General features: G+C 42.5%; 1 protein-coding gene across 1 annotated transcript in view; it reads left to right on the top strand.

Annotated features, from left to right (window-relative positions):
* Positions 1–22,762, top strand: part of STK32A (serine/threonine kinase 32A) — a 128,999-nt gene that overhangs the window by 53,035 nt on the left and 53,202 nt on the right. The window contains exon 5 of the mRNA XM_054978216.1: positions 8,383–8,556. Within this exon, the coding sequence (XP_054834191.1) occupies positions 8,383–8,556 (174 nt within the window). The remainder of the gene's footprint in view (positions 1–8,382; positions 8,557–22,762) is intronic.

Genomic DNA, 22,762 nt, shown 5'->3' with positions numbered 1-22,762 from the left:
AACCCCTGGAGAGTATTGAGTTCCGGGGCCCCGATATTGTATAGTCCTACATACCAGTCCGCTGCTTTGCCTTGTAAGCGGGAGCCGAGATGTTCAATTTGACTGGCCTCACTGCCGAAGAGGTGTCCCCACCGGTTGAAGAATTGCACGACTTGCACTAGGAAAAATCCCAGTTTGGAGGGATCCCCATCAAAAGTAGCTTCCAGTTTCACCCAGCCCATCGGGAGGTCTTGCCTCGGAGCCGGTGCTGGGTAAAAGTCCGTTGGAAGCATCAATGGCACTTGAGGTACGGGGGGACCCGGTTGTGGTAGCGGCGCTGGTTGCGCTGGCGGCGGCATCACCGGCTGAGCTGGCGGTGGTGGCCTCGGCTGGGCAGGCGGTGGTGCCCTCGGCTGGGCTGGCGGTGGTGCCCTCGGCTGGGCCGGTGGCTGTAGCCGTGGTCGGGCAGGCGGCTGCAACCTTGGTCGGGCTGGTGGTGGCAATACCGGAGGTGCTGGCAGTAGCGGTTGAGGTGGAGAATACCAGTATTTGAGTTCCAAGAATATTTGGCAATATTCAGTGATGGCATTTGAAGGTTCTCCAGCTTTTTATCCATTTTACAGGTTTCCGGGGCAGTGGGAGGGAGTGGGGAGGCAGCTCTCCCAGATGAAGAGATCACACGTTAGAGAGGGAGAACTTGAACTGTCTGCCCGATTTTGGGATTCTTTCACAGCCTCCCATGGGCAGGTAAGGTAAAGGTAGCCCCCTTTGCAAGCACTGAGTCATTACTAACCTATGGGGTAAAAAAGCAAGCCTGCATTTTGATTCCATTTCAGGGATAGATTTTTGGGAGTGCTGCTGTGTGTTGCTACTGCTCTGGCCTGTACCTTGGATTTCTGCTGCTGCTACCTGCCTAGAAGGACTTTCTTGTTCCGTGCTTGGACATCTTCAGGACTGGTTTGCTTACCATGGACTTTGTTTTAAAATATTATTCACAATACTAGATCATGGTTTTTTTTAAAAAAAATTGCCTGACAAGAATTGTAGTTGTGAAGCAGAGGAAAATTCCTTGTTCTTTAAAAATAGTTTTTCTTGGTTTTGTTTTGTGCTGTATGTAAAAGGAAATCCTTAAGCCCTTTGAGGAATTCACCAAAGTACTCTCATCTGACACGGCAAGCCTGGGTTTCATCTCTTTAATCCAAATGCTTCAGAGGAAGATGGGCCACCTTTCTGGATGTAGGCACAGGATGTGCATACATTGTTCTAGCAGTGCGAGTGCTAATGCAGAGGATGAAAGAGGGCATCGCGTCCTGTCCGGAATCCAGCAGAAAGTCTACATGTTGGCAACCATGTGCAACTAGCACATCAAGGGCATCCTTACTGAGTGGGCCAACCAGCTTGTTCGCTGGAGAGTCGAGGTCAGGCCAAGAGGGGCATGCTGCCTCTAGTGGAGAAGGAGGGGGGAAGAATGTCCGCTGCTCCCCACATACCCCTTCTAAGCAGGGTTCATCCACAACTCTCAAGATATCCATGGATGCAGAGGCCATGAGGGAGACAGTTGGCCCCTCTGGAAACATGAGTCATATGAACCAGGCTTTGATGGCCGCTATGGTGAGGGACTACCTATGAGTTGCATTCCACCAATCTGCTGAGCTGCTGGGCCAGGAAAGAGGTAATCTGGCTGGGCTTCTTTCTTGTAGCTCAGTGGCTCCTCTTACGCCCTCTGACAAGAGTGCAGAATGAGCGTAGTTTCCCCCAGACAGGCAACATTGTCAGCCCACACTGCTTACTTCTGCACCCCTAGAGCAGTTGGTCTTCCTTAAAGTCAGCTTGCTGCCCTTCCTACCCAGCCTTGGACTTTGAGAATGAGTGAATCAAGCATGTGCTTATGCCTGCATTCTCTAAATTTATGTTTGGGAGTCAGGGAAAAAGTGTTCTTCCTAAAATCTTTAAACTCAGAAGTATGAAGAAACAGCAGGGAAGTTACCCAATTTGATTGATGGTGTATAAAACCCACATTCCAAGTTGTGTTTTTAAAAACACTACTTGACCCCAACATTCTTGGCACCATTCTGTGCAGAAAATAAATAAATACAATGCCAAAAAATGTTTTTGCTGCCACTCTCAAAAAGAAAAAAGAAGAGGTGTTAGGAAAGTAGACACAAGTATGTCAATTAAAACTAGCAGAAACCACATATGCATCTAAAATGAAGCTCATGCATGTTGTATTGCTGTTATGTTTATGGGGGTGGGAGGAAACAGGAGTGCTGCTGAAGGAGGGCAAGCTGCAGCTGTTTCTAGCCTGTGATAGTACAGGCTATAGACTGCTGAGAGAGAATTTTGGTGCCCCAAAGAAACCCCTCCCTCTCGCTTTCTGAGGCCTTCCTTGGAGAACTAACATTGTGTGTATGAAGCGGGAGGGGGGGTGCACGCATGCATGCGTGCTAGTATTCAGATCTGGATGGATGCCTTGGTATTGTCTTACCAGGTTGGCTCTGCTGAGATTCTCTGGTTTAACATTGGTTCTGTGTGGCTTGCTGCCACATTGGCCCTGTGTTCTGTCTGGCTGTGATTTGACACTGGTTCTGTTGAGCTTGCAACAGTGTCCCTTGCTTCATCTGTGTGTATGTATTTATTTAATGTCCTTTCTTACTGAGACTCAAGGTGGATTACACAGTACAAGTCAATATGATCAGAGTCTGGGATATTCAGTAAACAATAAAATAGGGTATGGGTAGCTGAAGTTTGAAAAACAAGCATAAATCCAAATACAGAACTGCAAACAGTGCTGGAACAAAACATAAGCAATTTGACATGGCATTAAATGATGTGAAAACTTCCCAGTAGGAGCATATTTACAGCATCAGAAAATATATAGTAGTAGAGACTACAGTCCCTTTTCCAAACCAACTCTTTGGGCTATTTCCTTAAGCACAGCTCTATTACCTATTTTTTAAAGCCCTCCTGAATACTTCAGGTTTGCATATTTTTAAAATTTGTGGTAGGGCGTGACCACAGATCTGAAGAAGTGAGCTGCTATTCATGAAAGCTCATACCCTACCACAAATTTTGTTAGTCTTATAGGTGCTATTGGACTTCTGCTCTTTTCTACAGAATTATCACTGGTACACTTCAACTTTCTTTTTGTATCCCACTTCTCTTTTTACACACCTGCTTTTGGCTTGCTCTTTGTTTCTGAATTGCCTCGGTAAACTTCAATAATTTTTACTGTGTGTCTACCATGAATAAGAAAAGGGGAGAGTACAGTACAGGATAAGAGATGGTTGTTAGTGGGAATTGGTGTTTGTAACGTGGGGGCATTATAAGGGAAAACATGTCAGATGGGGAGGCAGGAGTTGCAGCGTGGGAAGTAGAAGCATGATAAGTGGCATAAGGTATCTTTGGTCCATGTTCTAGACCTTTAACTTAGGATAGAACGGCAGCCAAAGGAGAACTCAGGCTTGAGGTGCACCATGGTGGGGAAGAGGAGGCGTGAGGGTGTGTGGATCCTCAGCTTTCCCTTTGATGGTGGTTATTCACAACAGCATGTCAGGCCTTCCTCCCAAAACAGGGCCTTCCCTTTCCCAAAGAATTCAATGACCACAAGAAGGTGTTGATCCACCCCATAATTTCCTTTCATTATTCAACAAAAGACAGAGGTGGCATGTTTGTTAGGAAGCAGGGCTTTTTTTCTGGGAAAAGAGGTGGTGGAACTCAGTGGATTGCCAGCACAGGGGGCAACTCTTAGGGGGAGGTGGTGCCCCTGGTACCACATGTGCACGCATGCTCCCAGGGTAAGCTGGAACAAGGGGGGAGTTTTTAAAAGTTTAAATTGCCCTCGGTGAAAATGGTCACATGGCTAGTGGCCCCGCCCCCTGATCTCCAGACAGAGCGAAGTTTAGATTGCCTTCCACGCCAGCGCGGAGGGCAATCTAAAGTCCCCTCTGTCTGGAGATCAGGGGGCGGGGCCACCAGCTGTGGGACCATTTTCAAGAGGTGCCAGAACTCCGTTCCACTGAGTTCCAGCTAAAAAAAAGCCCTGTTAGGAAGTAATATGTTTGTTGGAGAAAAGAAAGTGTATGTATGGTGGTGAGAGAAGAGTCGAGGGAGATTTCTTTCACATAAGATGAGCAGGGAAGGGGAGGGCATCTGATGATCTGCCTAGCTAAAAGCAGCTTGAAGGTTGGCTTGCCGTGTACTTTGCCATCCCTTTCCTGCCTGTCCCATGCTCGTATATTGTGGCAAGCCAGTGGCAAGTGGGTTGATGATCTAATGAAATTTTTCCTAGAGAAGGGAAGCGCAAAGATATTTCACTCTGGATTCTTGCATGGTGATAAGAAAGGAAGCATGTCACCAAACAGTAGTCTAGTTTGGTCCTGGAATACCCTGCCCAGTCTGGACTCTGAAGGCAGGAAGTGCCTAAAGCAGGCCTCTGAATCTCCAAAGCTTAGCCAGATAAATATGTCTTCCTGCTGATTAGTAGCGTGAATGAGAGAACTTGGACATATCTGATTTTCAGAAGTTAGGATACTGATGCTCTGCAGTTGTTCAGACCAGCATACAGGGAGGCAAATGCTTTAGGCCTGGAAGGGTGCATTTCAAGAGCTGCATGTCCTCTTTCTTCCTTTTTTAAAAAACAGACCACCTACTCTTTCAGAATAATGGTGAACCCTATGGAGAACATTATTACTAAGTAACAACTCAATTGGTCACTAGATGGATTTATTGCATCCCTCTGTTGAGCACATTTTTAAGTCACTCCACAAATCTAAAATGATTTACTCTCAAAGAGCTGTAATAATGCTACATTCCTTGTGTCAACAGATATTTCTTAATATTGCTACTTGAACAGTTAACTCTGATTTTAACCCTCCAGAGCCCATAGATCTATGCACGGCTATAACTCTTCCAGACATTTAGAGGAAATGTTGTACTTCTTGCTCTATATCCAGTCACAGGTTTTTTGACCTGTCTAGTCTATCTAGCATGTTTACCTTTGAAAAGAATTGTTGGATATTTAACAGAGTAAATAAAGTGCAATTTAATAATGCAGCACAGACACATTGTGTGCTTAACTTCTAAGAACAAGTTTACTTCAAAAAATTAAGGAAAGGATTACATGGAAAGAAAACAATAACAGTCTAACTATATACTCGTATCTTGTTTATTTGTTCCCTGTCTCTGTCTGTCTGTCTGTCACTCCCTTGCGTGAACTATCTCCAATATATTGATTAGCCAATAGTCAGTCTTAGGGTCACCTAATTAAGAATAAAACCTCCCCCTTTTTGGTGGGAAGAGTGTACACCTAATTGGTTCTATGCTAAACTTGCTATCATTAGCTTACAGAAATGTCATCTTAAGCCTTTCATCATGACTGAAAGGATGACACTTGTAAAACCCAACATCCCTTCTCAAGTGCCATATACTGAAGGCATGAAGGTTCAGTTTCTTGCACAGATACTCAGACTTCCCTCTGGCAAGTGGCTTGGTGATTAGCAACCATTTCTTCTGAAGGACAATACTTGAGTTCAATCAGCCCTTGTTGCTGCCTCTCTGTCTCTCACAGAATGATATGCTAGCAATATGCTTGCTTCTTGCTTTGATACTTTCACTCTTGGATAGAGCTATGCATGCCTGATAGTCTTCAAACAAGATTATTGGTTTAGGCTCATCTCACCAAAGTCTTTCAGTATCTAGATGATGCACTGAAGTTCATTACATGCATTTGAAGAAGATATGTATTTGGCCTCAGTTGTTGATTTGGCAGCTAGTATTTGCTTTTGGCTAGTCCAGCTGTCTCCATAGAAAAAGAGATAGCCGCTGGTTGACATATAGTCAGTTTTGTTTTCACCCCAGTTAGAGTCCATGTATCCAACCAGACTTGGGTTGTCACAAGCTGAGGTCTTCAGTTTTAGGTCAGCTGTTCCTATGAGGTATCTAGCCAGCCTCTTTCAGCTTTCCAGTCATAGTATTGTTTGTTGTCAATATGGTTGATGAAGTATTTCATTGGTTTGGTATTCTTAAAGAAGCAACAATGCCCACAGGGAAACTGGCTCATGGGCAGGCTAGATCCTGGAAACATTGGTTGCAAATTCTTATTCAATCTTAGGGTCACCTCATTAAAAATAAAAGCTCCCCTTTTTTGACGGGAGGAGTCTACACACAATTCACTCTATGCTAACCCTTTCATGACCGGAGATCTAATCAACTGTTATTATAAAAGGGCTCTTGGACACATTGCAGCTTAATACCCCAGAATGGCAGTTTTGCTAGGGTTAATTTTCTCATTAATAAAACAAGGGGTTAATGCTAACTACTCACAGATGTCCACAGTTTCCAATATGGACGTATCCTTAGGGTCCACAATCCCATCTTTAATATGGAAGTGATATATTAAGAAGTATATTTGTGCCTGGTTATGGTGTTTGTGACAGTCATCTCTGGCACTGGTTAGAATGAAAGAAGCTTATATGATTGTGTTGTGCTTATGTTTCTACATCTTACTCTGACCATTGACTTAGAGATGATGTGATTTTTACCTTGTATTTAATTATACTGGTTCCTCAGGGAAGTTCTTGGCAAAAAAGCAGCTAATTTTCCTTTCAGTATTCAAAAGCATTTACTTCTCCAAGTCTAAAACATATTGATTTCTTAAGCTCACATTTAACTCACTGTTATTTAGATGAAGTCAAGTAGAAGAGGTTCTGAGGAAAATTTAAGGTTGTATGAAAAAAGGAGAGTAAGATGCTAGCGGCAGAACTTAATTTGTACCAGAGGTCATTGGGGCTCTATTCTGGCATCATTTTTTTCAATGCTAGAATTCGAATTTGAAATTTAGGAAATGGACATAGATGAAGCGTTTTGAATAGGCCCAGACTATATATCCTTCATGTCAGAGAATATTAGACAGAGCTTCAAAAACAGAGGGGGGTGTCTCCAAACATACTTCATACCTGGAGTCTTTCTTTCTATAAAACAAAGCATTGGCTAGAAGGCATTTATTGAAGGGCTTATCATTGTTGCTTTCATTTCGTTCTGTTTCTTTGGCCAGTAGGGTTGTTGTTCTTATTTAACTGTGACCTTATTCCACACGATGCAACTTATGCTGAGTGACCCCTTCTATAAAATATATAATGGGAACAGTTACGCAATTCTCACATTTTATTTTACTTGCTTATTTTCCCCTCTGAAAGGAATGGAAAAGGGCATTGTGGTTCTGTGCTTAGGACAATCATAGGGGGTAAACCAGGGACAATCAAGTAGGTGTAGAATAACTCGATTCCTGTTGATGCAAGATGAGCTTTTAATATGAAAACACTAGGAGATGATCAAGTGAAATACAAATATGCAGTAAGATTTGAGCCCAGTATACCTTAAAGGCTAACAAGATTTCCAGGGAATAAGTTTTGAGAGTCAAAGTGTCATGTATGTCTGTACCCCTCCATCCATGTCATGTTTCTAGGGAATGCTAATTGTCAATACTGTGGTTTGATTTCATATTACAATTGTTACGGCTCTAAAGGATGGTAAATGTCAATCCTGTGGTTTGCATTCATATTACAAATGTTATGTGTATCACTTTTGTTTGTCTTCTTCCCTGCCTGGGAATGCAACTGGTAATCTATGTATGTCTCTGAAGCTCACCGAAATGACCTTGGATGTCTGAAATGTTAACATCCCTTTCTATCTTGTCTAGCTGATGTAGGAACAAAAGTTTCCCAGACTTTTCCCACTCAAAACTGTGGGCTAGGGAGGAGGGAAATGTTTGAGTATTTTAGAGCTATACTTTCCTCAAGCCTCTATCCTTTTCAAAGAAGCTGTACTGCTTAGAGGCTTCTTTGGCTCTAAGTAAATTTATGGACTTGTGCATATGGGAAAGATCCGATTTCTGAATAAAAGTCATTTAACCAAGGACCTGTGTCTTGCTGAAATGATCCAGGGATCTGTCTGCCATATCTTATCATCCATAATTGACACAAAGCTCCTTTCATCAGATACCATACATGATGAAGGGAGGATTGACTCTCAGAAGCTTATCCCTTGGAAATATTCTTGGCTTTTAAGGTTCCACTGGACTCAGAGTTTGAAAATCTTGCTCTTCTGCTGCAGGCCAACATGGCTACCTATCCGAAACATACTGCAGGAAGTGTAATCAGAATAGCAACTAACAGATACAAGTTTTTTACTATGTATGTGTGGCACAAATCCCTGTTAACTTAGAGTTGCCCTAACACTAGAATCACCAGTTCATCACGCATAATTTACTGTACTGTGTTGTTTTACAATCCTAATTTGGCCTTGTGTTAACAGAACCTGACTGCAGAGCTGTTGCTCTCCTCATATATATTCTGACCACTGCACTAACCAAGGTGCATCCTTTGTGTACTCTGCATCTTACTTCAGGTACTCATTCCAGGACGAGGAAGACATGTTTATGGTGGTAGATCTGCTTCTTGGAGGTGACCTGCGTTACCACTTACAGCAAAATGTCCGCTTCCAAGAGGATGCTGTGAAACTGTTCATTTGTGAACTGGCCTTAGCCCTGGACTACCTCCAGAGCAGAAACATTATTCACAGGTGAGCATGGCCTTGAGAGATTCATTAATATTTTCACATGCACTTATTTTACAGTGATGAGCTGAAGCTTGTCACATATCAGTAGTGCCAAGGCGTGACAACACTTACTGCCTTTAGTGGTTTAACAGAAAGTACTAACTTGACTTATCAGTATAAAGGCAAAATGCTGGCTGCTTGAGTTACCATTTGACAGATAAAGTGATATTTACCACTGGAGATTCTTTAATCCAAATAGATATTATCTTTTATCTCCCCAAATCTTAGTAAACTTATTTCTGCCATCATCTTTAATGATTTGTACTAATGTAATTGATGACTATTAGTAATGTTAAAAATAAGTGTAAGCACCAGTGAAGTTTATACAAGCAGGGGAAATGTTTTGATCAGTTCAAGGTAACATTAAAGACTACAGTGCCATCCTAAATAGAATTACGCATTTCTAAGTCAATTGAAGTCAATGGGCTAACTCTGTTTAACTTAGATTTTGAGATTCGGTCTTACCAGAAATGTTTTTGCCCAAACAGATTTTATGTATGTATCTGGGCTTCCTGTGGAGTTGTAATTCTGGAATGTACTCACGAAAAATAAAATAAATCCCTTCAAAAATTATCCTGTGTGAATCCAAAAACAATTACATTCTTCTGCAAAATAAAACAAACAACCTCTTTAAAATTAGCACTTTGCTGAAAAATTATAATTGTGCAAGGGGTTGGATTTACAGAATTTTCTTTGTTTTGTGTTGCACAGGAGAGCTTTTTTCCATTTCACGTCTTTGGAGAGACAACAAAATAAATTTTGTTCATCTGCGGTCTTCCTGTGCAGTCCCACATGGGACTGCGCACACGCAGGCCTGCCGACTTCGGAGATTTTTACAGCTCAGAACCACTAGGGGGCGTCCCCGCCTCCTAATGCACATGCGTGGCCGTCTTTTCCCGCCGAAAAACGGCTCCTAAGAGGCGGGGCGCCCCCGACGTACCCTCAGTTCCTCTTTTGCCGCCGACTTGAGTGGTTCTTGCTAGCTCTGCTCTTTGGAAAGCATTTCATCGTGATCTGGAAGATGTCGGATAAAGCATTATTTAAGAGGTGTTCCTCTTGTGATTGAAAAATGACAAAATCGGACGGTCATTCTGAATGCCTGTACTGTCTGGGGGAAATCCACAACCCACAGGCATGTAAGTACTGCCGCACCTTCACCCCGAAGGCCAGGGCAGAAAGGTCGGGTAGACTTCAAGCTTATTTATGGCGACGCGCGATGGCGGTAACTGACCCACCTATACCAGGTAAATCCCCCGCACCTAGAACACCTGCTACTCCAACCTCAAAATATTCGGAAAAGTCGCCGCACTCCCGCCAGTCTCCCGCACATACTGATCCGAGACCGCCGAGTCCAGTCATGTTGGTTTGGAGCTCCTCGGATCCGACCGCTCCTATCTCTTTGGATCCGATCTCAGGGTCAAGACCTGCTTCGGAACCACCAGGCTCCTTGTCGGGTGATTGGTCTAGGAGGGAGAGTTCCATGGCCCTGTCGGAGCCGAGAACCCCTCGGAGCGGATCGCAGTCGGACCAATGCAGCACTTCACGAAAATCTTCAGAGCCGAAGCGCTCTTCGGATCCGTCAGGGGTGAGTCTGGCAAAGAAGAAGAAAAAGAAGAAGCATCAATCTTCCAAATCAGACAAACAAGTACTTGAGAGTGCTATCACCCCTCAGCACAGTCAACAGGGTACTTCTGGATTCGATCCACCTACGAAGAGTCACCGTGGGTTGGGGGACGTAGCTTCTCCTATGAGAACCCCGGCATCCGAGAGATCCCAGGAATCAGATGTGATTATGATTGAAAAGCCCCCAACTCCATCGGGAGTACTTCGTTCACCTTCTCACGACTCATGGTCTTTGCGCTTCTCTTGCACAGACAGAGGTTGTTCAAGATCACGCTGCGCTGACGGATACAGCCCTTACTCAGCCAGACATCGTTATTACAGGGAGGGATCCTATGGTTCCGACCATGGAACCAAGAGATGCTCGCACTCACCTTCTATGCGTGCTAGCTCCCCAGGGGGATCTAGACGGACCCCGGGTTTTTCGGATACCGACTATGACACTTATGCTCCCTACGAAAGGCCTTATGACTCCCCTCCTTCACATTCGCCTGATGGAGTGATTGGTCCATCGGAGAAAGCTTCTCCAACTGAGGATTTTCACGCCTACAACGAACTTCTTCAAAGAATGGCGAAGGCACTAGACATTGAGGTGGCTTCTTCGGAACCATGGTCAACGGATAAGATCCTAAAACACATGTATTCTGGATCGTCTCCGACGATTGCCTTCCCTATGATCGAAGGCTTCGTGGAACTCCTTTCAGGATTAAACCTGAAACCTGCCTCTACTCCTGCCACAAACAAGAAAATAGAAAACTTGTATAGAGTCAAGAATGAACAGTGTCCGTTCCTTTCGCTTCACCCACCTCCTTCCTCCCTTGTTACGGAGGACATGCAAGCAAAACCCAATCAAGAATCCTTGTTACCGGAGGATCAAAGAGTCTTCCTTAGAGTTATTCAAGAGGAGGCTGTCCGCTTATCTTGTCACCAGATTACTGTAAGCAGGAATATGGAAGACACCTCTACCAGGGCATTCCTGTCTGCTCTCGTGTTATGCAGATTCGCTTCGTTGAGGACCACTGCCTTACCACTGGAGACAAGGTCCAAGGTGGACGATCTCCCCTTCGAAGGACAGAACCTGTTCTCCGATAGAACAGATGAGTATCTTTCGAAGAAACGTAAAGATAGATTGACAGCTCGATCTTATGGTGTCTTGCACCAACATCAGCCTGGTTGCACTCAGTACAGACCGTATACTAAAAGCCGTCAACAACACTACCACCCTTATTATGGGTATGGATTCCAGCCTCATTGCCAATATCAGCCCACAATCTACCTTCCAGAGGAGGAGGCAGGGCAGTAAGAATAGGCAGGGAAATAACCAGTACCAACCCAAAGAACCGGGACGTTCCCAAAAACAGTTCTGACAATTACAGGGACCTGAGCCCTATTTTGGGGACAGGCTGTCTCTTTTCTGAATGGTGTAGCATTACTTCAGATTCTTGGGTGTTACGGTTGGTTCAGTTTGGTTATAAAATTGAGTTTGTTCAGTGGCCTGGTCTCTGGCTTCCTGTTTTCTCCTCTCAAACACCTCAACCGGGGGTAGTTTCAGAGTTATCAGCCTAATTATTAAAAAGGGCTATTGAAGAGGTGACTCCTTCTTCTTCCCCCTTTGGCTTCTATTCGAACCTTTTTGTGATAGACAAGAAGGATGGAGGACTTCACCCTATTCTGGACCTCCGAGAATTGAATACATCTGTAAAGGTCCGAAAGTTTAAGATGACCACTCTACAGATGGTCCTGACTATGATACCCTCTGCCTCTTGGTTTGGGGTTTTAGATCTTAAAGATGCGTATTTCCACGTATTAATTTTTCCTGAGCATAGGAAGTTCCTTCGTTTTACCTATGGTACTTGGATTTTTCAGTACTGTGTTCTTCCGTTTGGTTTGCCCACCGCCCCAGGGTATTTACCAAATGCATGGCGGTGGTGATTGCCTTCCTTAGAACTCAGGGCTGTTGCATCTTTCCCTATCTTGATGACTGGTTGATTGTTGGCCAGTCAAGAGGAAGATGTAACCAATCAGATCTCTATCACCTTGGCTACCTGTTTGAAGTTGGGGTTATTCGTTAACCAAAAGAAATCGAAGCTTATTCCCTCCAAGGTTATCCAATTTATTGGAGCCATTATTGATGGTTCTCAGGATGCGGGAGTTTTGCCCTTAGATAGGGCTAATAAAATTAAAGCACTTATTAAAAGATTTAGGAGATGCAGGTTCCAACCAGCTAGACTTATTCAGGTTCTTTTGGGCTATATGGCCACCACCACAGCTGTGGTGTCCCTGGCAAGACTCAAGATGAGACCAATACAGCTTTGGTTTTCTAGAACCTTTTTCCCTGACAGGGATTCCCAGCAGAAGAAATTTAGTATTCCTCGCAGGGTTCTCCTATCTTTGGACTGGTGGTTGCAAGATACCAACCTGTTTGGGGGGATTGGTTTCGGCTATAGTCAGCCAGCCCTTTCAGTCACCATGGATGCATCTACCCTAGGGTGGGGTGCTCATTGTCAGGGTTCATATGCCCATGGTATGTGGGATGAGTCGGAGTGTAAAGAACATATCAACCTTCTTGACTTACGTGCTGTTTACTACGCCTTAATTTCCTTTTCTGACATGGTGCAGAATAAAAAGGTCCAGATCCTTACGGATAACATCACCACAATGTTTTATTTGAATAAACAAGGGGGCACTATGTCTCTAGCCTTATGTGAAGAGACGATGAGAATTTGGAATTGGGCCGTTGACCACTCTGTATGGTCCACATACCAGGTGTTGACAATGTTATGGCTGACCACCTTAGTAGACTGGGGGGCGACACCCATGAATGGTCTCTTCAAGACAAGTATTTACGTCCTGTCTTTTCAGAATGGGGAACCCAAGACTTAGACCTTTTCACCACAGAGGAGAACTGCAAGACTCCCCGCTATTGCTCCAGAGGAGGCATCGGCCTCGAGTCTCTTGGGGACGCATTTCAGTTAACTTGGTCTGGGCGCCTTCTTTACATATTTCCCCCTTTCCCTCTGTTAGCCAGGGTACTCTCCAAGATCCAGATGGACAGAACATCAGCCATTCTGATAACCCCTTATTGGCCATGGCAAACGTGGTTTCATGCGCTTCTGAGACTCCACAGCCGGATGCACCAATTCCCGGATCAGCCGGATCTACTGTCTTTCCAGAGGGTGCTTCATCACAGAGTACACACACTCAAACTGACGGCGTGGCTGATTCTTCAGGATGGGGTTTCTCTGAGGGAGTAATGCATGTACTCCAGAACACACGTCATTTGTCCACTAGGCAGTCATACTCCCTGAAGTGGAACAAGTTTACTGAGTGGTGTGAGGGTTGGGGGGTTGACTCTCTGGCCGCCTCCCTCTCCGAGGTTCTGGATTTTTTGTGGGGGCTTAAACAATCTGGATTGTCAAATTCTTCAGTTAAAGTTTATATGGCTGCGATTTCTGCCTTCCATCCCCCAGTTGATTGAAAGACTGTGTTTTCCCATTACACATCCAAACTGTTTCTGAAGGGGCTCAACAACTTGTTTCCCCCAGTGCGGGTATTAATGCCTCAATGGTCGTTGCCGCTGGTGTTGACCAAGCTGCTTTCCAAGCCCTTTGAACCTTTAGCTACTTGCTCTCTGAATTTACTTTAGTTTAAGGTAGCGTTTTTAGTGGCTGTCACGTCTGCCAGGAGGGTGGGCGAGTTGGCAGCTCTTTCATGTGATCCTCCTTATTTGAGTGTTCACCCTGATAAGGTAGTCCTGAGAACAAAGATAGAGTTTTTACCCAAAGTGGTATCCAAATTCCACCTATCACAAAAAATTTCTTTACCTGTGTTTTTCAAGGATTACTCTTCAGAGGCAGAGAGATCCCTTCATGCCCTAGATGTTCGCAGGGCTCTCCTCTTTTATTTGGATAGGGTGAAGCCCTTTCGGAAAGATTCCCACCTTTTTGTTTGTTTTACGGGTCCAAAGAAGGGGTTAGGAGTCAATCCTCAAACTTTGGCTCGCTGGGTAGTGCAAGCTATTCTGTTAAGTTATAAATGTGCTAACTTACCTTGTCCCTTGGAGATACATGCTCACTCCACCAGGTCTCAAGCATCCTCAGCAGCACTACTGAGAGGTGTCCCTCTACAAGACATCTGGAAAGCTGCGACTTGGGCTTCTGCAGACACATTTGTCAGACATTACGCTCTGGACGTCCTAGACAGGAAGGAAACGATAGTGGGTACAGCAGTCCTACAATCAATCTTCCTGTGATGATACATCTGTGCCTACCACCCAGGTATTTAAGCTTTGTAATCTCCCATGTGGGACTGCACAGGAAGACCACAGATGAAAAACAGTGTTTCATACCTGTAACTGTTGTTCATCTAGGTCTTCCGTGCAGGCACACATACCCTCCCTCCTTCCCCGCTAATTCTCTTGGTACTTACCTTGTAGTCAGCGGCGAAAGAGGACTGAGGGTACGTCGGGGGCGCCCCGCCTCTTAGGAGCCGTTTTTGGCGGGAAAAGACGGCCGCGCATGCGTGTTAGGAGGCGGGGACGCCCCCTAGTGGTTCTGAGCTGTAAAAATCTCCGAAGTTGGCAGGCCTGCGCATGCGCAGTCCCATGTGTGCCTGCACGGAAGACCTAGATGAACAACAGTTACAGGTATGAAACACTGTTTTTCTTTCAGAAAAGCCATTTTAAATAGATATTAGTAGATCTCTCATTGAGTTGCCAACCTCTACTGTAGAATAGGGTCTTCCCCTCGAAAGGCAGATCCTCCACCTTGCTCCACATCTCAGGTAGTAGTGCAGTCGTCCGGAGCCAAGCATGCCTTCACAACACCACAGATGAGGCCAGGGCTCTAGCTGATGTTTCCAAAGTATTGCGACCTGCACTAATCTGCTGCTTAGATAGAGTCTGGAGATTTGGAATTAAACTGATCACCAGACTACAGAAATAAGTTCCTCTGTAGAAAATAGCTGCTTTGAAGGGTTGACTTTTTGGCATTAGATCCCACAGAGTTCCCTCCCCAAACCTTGTCCTCCTCAGGCATTATCCTAAATATTCAGGAATTTGCCTGGTGTTGGCAACCCTGAGGAATAAACTTTTTTATTAGTAAAATCCCTTATCAACATCCTAACACTCCATTCTTTCCAGAAGAAAATCTGAGTGGAGTCTAAATCATAATGTGACCACAGAATAATGGAATAGAAATAGAACTATGAGAATCTGCTAATCCCAGTTTCTTGCTACAAGACAAAAGTTAACAACAACAACAACAACAATAAACATTTGATTTATATACCGCCCTTCAGGACAACTTAATGCCCCCTCAGAGTGGTTTACAAAGTATGCTATTATTATCCCCACAACAAACACTCTGTGAGGTGGGTGGGGCTGAGAGAGCTCCTAGAAGCTGTGACTGACCCAAGGTCACCCAGCTGGCTTCAAGTGGAGGAGTGGGGAATCAAACCCGGCTTTCCAGATTAGAGTCCCGCGCTCTTAACCACTACACCTTGCCACCCTTCCACATAGGGGTGCTTGGTTCCTCTAACCTCCCAGCGGGGGGAGGGGGGCTGCGCTTACCTTGTCAGCGTTCCCCAATGCTCCTTCCACGCATGCGCTCCCATGCCTATGTGACAAAATCATCTTTGGGAGTGCTTTAGTATGAGTAGTCTACAGTGAGGAGTGTCCTTAGTACCAGAGAGAAGGTATAATCCAAAATAATGCTATTAAATCAGAGAATTTTAATTTGAATATTGGTTATACTCTGAAAAGGGGTTTTGGAAAGGCTGTTTTTTATGATAGTATTCTTTTAAAAAGATAGGAGCAATTACTGATACCTCAAATTAGAATATTAGGACAGCAATAAAATATAACAGCTTGCAAATATACCTAAAATCCTTCTGCAGAAATTGTACTGTATTGAAAAAAATTGTACTCCTGATTAGCATTCTGAAGACTAACTAATTTAAATATTGCAAAATGTTTAAAGGAATATCTAGAAGCACTATTTACACTGAAAGAAATTCAGTAGCCTACCTACCATATATTAGAAAGAAAGAAAGAAAGAAAGAAAGAAAGAAAGAAAGAAAGAAAGAAAGAAAGAAAGAAAGAAAGAAAGAAAGAAAAAGAAACACTTGAATATTATTAAAAATGCAGAATATTTTAAGTCAAGTTTTGCTAGAATTACTGATTTATGGCAAAATCTTGGCAAGGGGAAAATTTATATATATAGCTAAACCTTGAAAAAGTATATAGTGCAAGATTCTTGCAGACAAATATCCTTATTAAAATATTGATTTTAATTGATTTGGTCCATTATCCTTGTGAATCGTTTTTGTAGAATAATATCAAAGAGAATGAAAGAAGCTTTTTTCCTTTTTTATTTATATAAAAGTACTGGTGAATGTTGTTAATAAAATGAAATCAGTAGGGGAACGATGTGCATTAATCTATCCTGTGACTGAAAAAACTTCTGAACATATTAAATATTATACTTAAGGAACACTTCTGAGGCTCTTTAATGTAGGAGGGCATTTTCCAAGTTGGATTCAGTTAATCTATAGCAATTAGAATAGCAGAAAAATAGAATAATAGCTGATGGACATAACTATGGTTCATTTGATTTGTGATAAAGTCTTGCCAAGGGTGTATACTACCTGTGTTTTTTTACTTCATTTATACTCCACCTAAGTCCCCAGTGGGGACCCAAAGCAGCTAACGTTCTTCCCACTAACATTGTTCTCCTCTGCTCCATTCTATTCTCAGAAGCACTCTGTGCGGTAGATTAGGTTTAGACTGTATGACTGTCCCAGGTTCTCCTAGTAAGCTTCCATAGCATAGTGGGGATTCATATCTGGGTCTCCCAGGTCCTACTTCCGCACTCTAACCACTACACAATGCTGGATTATTGATCCATCAGTGTGGTAGAAACTCATGTGGGAATTGCTGGATCTGAAAATACAGATTTTCATTATGTAGATGATACAGCACTAATAGTACATCACCCAGAATGATGATTTGAGGTTTTATTTAAAATTTTTAATCACTTTCATTTGATCTTGAGTTATAAAGTGAAGTAAAAAAGTTGGAATGGATGAGATTAAGTACACAAAGAGAGTTGAAGGATAAAATCATTGGAGAATATTGATACCCAGGAAATCTACCCTTACTAGGTGTCTTGGCATCTGGTTGCACGATATCTCAGTATAATCATATGAAGTTACAGCTGGAACTAACTAGAGAGAGAGCCTTATTTAAAATTGACTTTACCTGGGAATTTTATTTTTATTAATGTTACTCTGACCCCTTGATAAGAGATGGAAGATCATAAAGAAGTTTGTGTGGAAAGGTAAGCCTGTAAGAATAGCAGTACACTATATATGTAAACATAAACTGGAGGGGAATGGGTACAATTACCCAATATCAGATTGTATTACTAAGGATCTAAATTTACTGTTATAGTAGATTGGCTTACTTTAGATAAGACGTTTTGTCTGAAGAAGAAAACGTTGGTCTCCCTCTTATAGTTAGTCAGCCTGGTAGAAGTCATTTTCTTTTTCTTTCCCTCTCTGTTTCGTACCAAATTTTGTACTATTCATTTGTTGGACTGCTGTTCTTTCAGGATTTTCAAATACAAAGTATAGTACTTTGTTGCATAATTATTTTTTGGTTGAAGACCAAATCATATTTTGAAATAGTAATTGATTCAGAAACATGGAAATGGAAACAATATTAAATGCACAATTATTGATATAAATGGTAAATCAGTATTAGATTAGCTATGTCATCAGAAGAGTCGAAATTTGATAAAGATACATACGGAGGAGTTTCATTGGTTTTAACCCCCTTATATTGCTTTGTGTATTAAAGACATGCCTATTTATTGTGAGATGATGGGTTACAATATTCCACGTGACTCAAAGATAACAGTTTAGATTCTAAGCAGCACAAACAGAGGTGTGCTAGAGGAAGGCAATTTCTCTGACTTCATCCTTACTGCAGCCTTTATGCCCCATGTCCCATTGTTTTTCGGTGGGTCAGTGAACCTGAAGGAGTAAGGTGGACTAAAAACAGGGAGTCTATAGTAGGGTGGGGGAATCAGCAAAAAATCTTCCTTCTCTAATTTGCAGACAGAAAAGCTCTTCCATCAGAGGAGCTGTTGGTACGTCAATGGAATAGCCCCTTAAAATCTAAGCCCATGCTATTAGGTTATTTGAAGAATATGTAATGCAATGTGATGATAGCAATTACCTGTCTTTTAATAGCTGTAAGAATATGTGTAACTTCTTACTGGAATGTGCCATTATCACTACCTTTAGAAGACTGTTCCAAAATATTTTTTTAATGTGGCATTTTGGACAAGGATGAAATTCTTCAAAAGGCAAAAGAATTGATACCTTCCATACATATTTGTAGAAAAATGGATTTTATTTAACAAAATGTTGGAACAAAAAGTTTTAAGATAATATACAACCATATGCTTTTCCCCACTTCCATAAATGATAAACTACATTGATTGGTGTATTGGGGCTATAATATTTAAAAATGGGTTGGGACCTAACAACTGTAAGTGGAGCTTGTGAAAAGGATATTGCTTCCCTCCCTGTCTTTTGAAATTCTCCTGAACTCCAGAAAGGTTTGGGTGATCCTTGAAAATAGCATTGTTTGCCGTGTGAAATGCATGGGTGAGGGTGGGAGTAGGGCTGCCAGGACTCTTGGCAGAGGCAGGGGATCCCCACTCCCAGCCTCTGCTCTCTGCTGCCAGTCACCTGGCTGGTGAGGGAAAGGGCCCCCGGGGAATGGGCAAAAAACGTCCCAGGCCAGCACACAACGTGTGTGTTCCCACTGACTGTAATGACATCACTTCCCAGGTGAATGGGCAAAAAACCTCCCAGGCCCAACACACAATGAGTGTGCTCCCACTGACCACAATGACATCACGTGGTAGCATTTCATCACTTCCAAAAGTGATATTATTGTGTCTGCTACGAACATGCACATGCGTCACGCCTGCACAGAAACAATTTCCAGGTAAGTGCAAGTTTTGCCCCCTCTCCATCTGGAAGGGTAAGGAGACTTGGCAACCCTGGGTCTGTGTGTGGTGGGGGGAAGGGATAGATTTCTACTTGTTGCTCCGCTACAGTGGACTGCAATGTAAATGAAGAATCAGTGGAAATCTTGTCAGGAGGACATGCAGGGACTGCAGAAAAAAGAAAAAAATGCTGGAAATGCTTTCTTTGAGCTAACCTTCTGAAATGTTAAATATTTGTTACACTGAAAAATCACATCCATATTTTAGTTGTGTTTGTTACAGGAAAAGGCCATTTATAAAAAAAAAAGCTTTCTGGCAGACAACTATAAAATGTGTGAATATTCTAAATTAACTGATACATTTTCTTCTTAAATGTAAATGGTAATAAAAGTAGTGTACCACATTTGTTTCTTAGAATATCAAGTTCAGAGCACTTTGCGTAAATGGTCTGTAAATATAATAAGTATCACACGGGCATATTTTTTATTTAATTAAAAATATCCAAGGCGTATTACACATACGTGTGTGGTAACTTCAGCTGCGGATTCTTGTAGGCAAAGCAACTTGGTGAGAGAGAAGCTTGTATTGGAGAAGTGTCTGTTTGTGAGGTGCGTGACCTTTCCCTCACCCACTGCTTTTCTGCAGCATCTCCTATCTCGGACCCCTCCACCTAAAAAGGTTCACGGAGTGTGCAAGGCTACCACGCATCTGAAACCACACAAGGAGAGGGAAAGCCAGGGAGGAGGATTGCTGCAAAAAAACTTCAGGCAGGCCCCCTTCCGGCCCCCTTCCTGTTGAATTGTCCACTGTACTTGCTCAGCTCACGAGACCTTTGATCATTGACTGTTTTGATCTTTCTGTGATTATTTCCAAAGACTAATTTCAATTGGTTGTTTCCTTTGTAGATTCTAAATGACTGGCTACACTAGCATGTTGCAATGTAAACAAGCAGGACTTTGGTCTGTAAAGAAGCACTAAAACATTTTATTCTAGCATAAGCTCTATTTGCAGTAAAGCACACTTCATTGGATGTCCATGAAAGCTTATGCAAGAATATAATTTTCAAATGATTGCAGGTTGTAAGCTGATGAAAGTGTTCACCTTTGAGGGATTTTAGTCCTGGAACAGGTGACATCCCACCCATGTCATTCCAAACATTACTTTTAAAACTCTCTTGGCTTTCAATATTAGTTCACCATTGAGATGATTGGTGGAGGAGGATGGTTGGTATAAGAGGGTGCAGCTATTTGAGTTAGCTAGTTACACAGTTCTGGTTTGTGTCCAATATTGATAATGTGTTCCTTTGACAGTCATTAACATGTACAAGTATGTGTGTCACCTGAAGGACAAGTTCAATACAAACTCTTCGGAGATTTGAATTTCAGTCAAAATGTATCTAATAGAATTCTGGCTTGAGTAAGTATTCAGATCTAAATGGATAATTGCATCCCATCAAAATGTTATAACTTTCTACTTCATCTGTTTTTATGCAGTATAAATGCCATACTACCCTAGAGCCCTGGAATAAAAATCTTTGCAAGAAAAATGCAAATCAAGAAGACATAAAAGTGATGAAGTTTGAAGAATAGAAATAGTGGTATACTAAGTGTAATATTAAATGTATCTATAAAATTACTCATGCAAAAGATACTAAATGTGAGATTTTAGAAACCAATGTAATGCATTGTATGATTAAAACGGGTTGAGAACCTCTTTTTTTCCTAATGTAAAACATTTATTAAAATTGATTTTAACTTCTTATAAACAACGCTAACATGAAAGATAAACAACAATAACATTAAAGATAACAATGAAACCAGCTGCTGCAAAGTACAATATTGGCATTCCTATATTATATGTCTGTTGAGTCAATAACTCAATCAGGTTATCTGCATGGATTCTTTAGATGTTACATGAGATTGAAAGCTTTATTTTGTTGTCGATTGTTCAGGAGGATAAGCTGTATCATGATGAACCAAACAATTGAGTAAGTTGTTTGCTCATATCATTTGTTGTTGTGCGAAGTCCAACTAAGGATGTACAGTCATGAGTGTTCATAGATCTGAAATTTTCATAGCATCATGGTTTCGTACACTGGATTTTTTTGGTTGAATGTTGTTCTTGGCTATATGTTTAATGAAGGGGAGCCATTTTCTGTAAAATTCGTTCTGGGTATATTTCAGCTTGAAGGAGGCCATCTGTGATTTTCTCTATAATGTAGTGGTCCCATATCAATTTGCTAGTGTAGGAGATTTCTGTGATTTCCACTTTGAAGCTATTGCAGTTTCCGCTTCCACCAAGAAGACCAAGAAGTGCCTGGGATGTTGTATAGTAGAGTTCTGCCATTGGTCCAGAAAGATTATTTAAGGGCTTATTGTGAGCGTATAGCTAGTTATATGGGTTATTTGTTCCAAAATTTCTTTCCAGAATTTTTCAATGTGTTTGCACTCCCACCAGCAGTGGGTATAGTGCCCATTTTTCCACATCTTTTCCAACATATAGGGGATTTTGCTGAAGTTATTGTGGACAGTTTCTTAGGTGTGCAGTACCAACGATGTATTGTTTTGTAAGTTTGTAGCTTGGTGTTAACCACTGCTGAATTGAGAAGACTTGAGGTCCATATAGACCACTGATCGTTTGAGTTCAGATTTGTGTACTCCTGCTGCCATTTAACTTGGCATGTTGGAACTTTATTGTTACTGGTAAGGAGGGTTGCATTGTAAATTTTTGAAATGAAGCCTTTTCAAACTGGCATTGGATTATCTAAGTTTTGGTCAAATTCTGATTTAGGTGGCCCAGCCCTCTGGAGGCCTAGTAAGGTGGGGCAGCAGGAAGGCTTGGTGCAGCCTTCCAGAGGCCTGTGAAGGCCCACCGTGGTGGTGCGGCCCTCCCGAAGCAGTTTTCTAGAGCCCATTGTTTACACAAGAGGCTTGGTTGCTAGTTTACAAATACTTCACATCCATGCATCTTACTTGTAAGTGGTTGTGTAAAAGACTAGCTTCCTGGAGAGATGCATGTGATGAAAATTTCTATGAGAAATCTTTGTGAATGGCCTATTCATATGAAACATTTTCATGTGTGTTTTGTCACAGGGATTACAGTGGAGTGGAAATACATGTTACTAACCTAGGGATGCTCAAGTAACTCATTTCACATGTCCCCCCTTTCTATGCACTCACTTGCACAGTCACACTTCAATTTGCTCTGCGTAAATACATTCATGCAGATCTTGACACTTTCTCACACCTTAAAGAAATGCAAATTGGCAAGTCAAAGGAGCCTACAGTCCTTGTTCTCACAGAGAAAACAGAGCTGAATTGGTGCTGTGCTCTCTGGACACACTTGCAGATTCAGTCTGCACGTGAAGGAAGTCGCAATGTTAGCTGGGAAGCTGAGATTCAATCACAGAAGGGGAGGTCCCATGAAAGCGGTATGCATGTGCACTGAGCAAGAACAGCCTGCATGTGAATTGAGAACTACACACAAAATCCTGCATTTGAGCATCCCCAGGTCCTTCATAATGTCTATTT

This window comes from Eublepharis macularius, chromosome 4 (assembly GCF_028583425.1).
Source record: "Eublepharis macularius isolate TG4126 chromosome 4, MPM_Emac_v1.0, whole genome shotgun sequence".
Classification (NCBI taxonomy): domain Eukaryota; kingdom Metazoa; phylum Chordata; class Lepidosauria; order Squamata; family Eublepharidae; genus Eublepharis; species Eublepharis macularius.
Note: the sequence above shows the minus strand (reverse complement) of the source record. Positions and strands in the feature narration are given on the sequence as shown.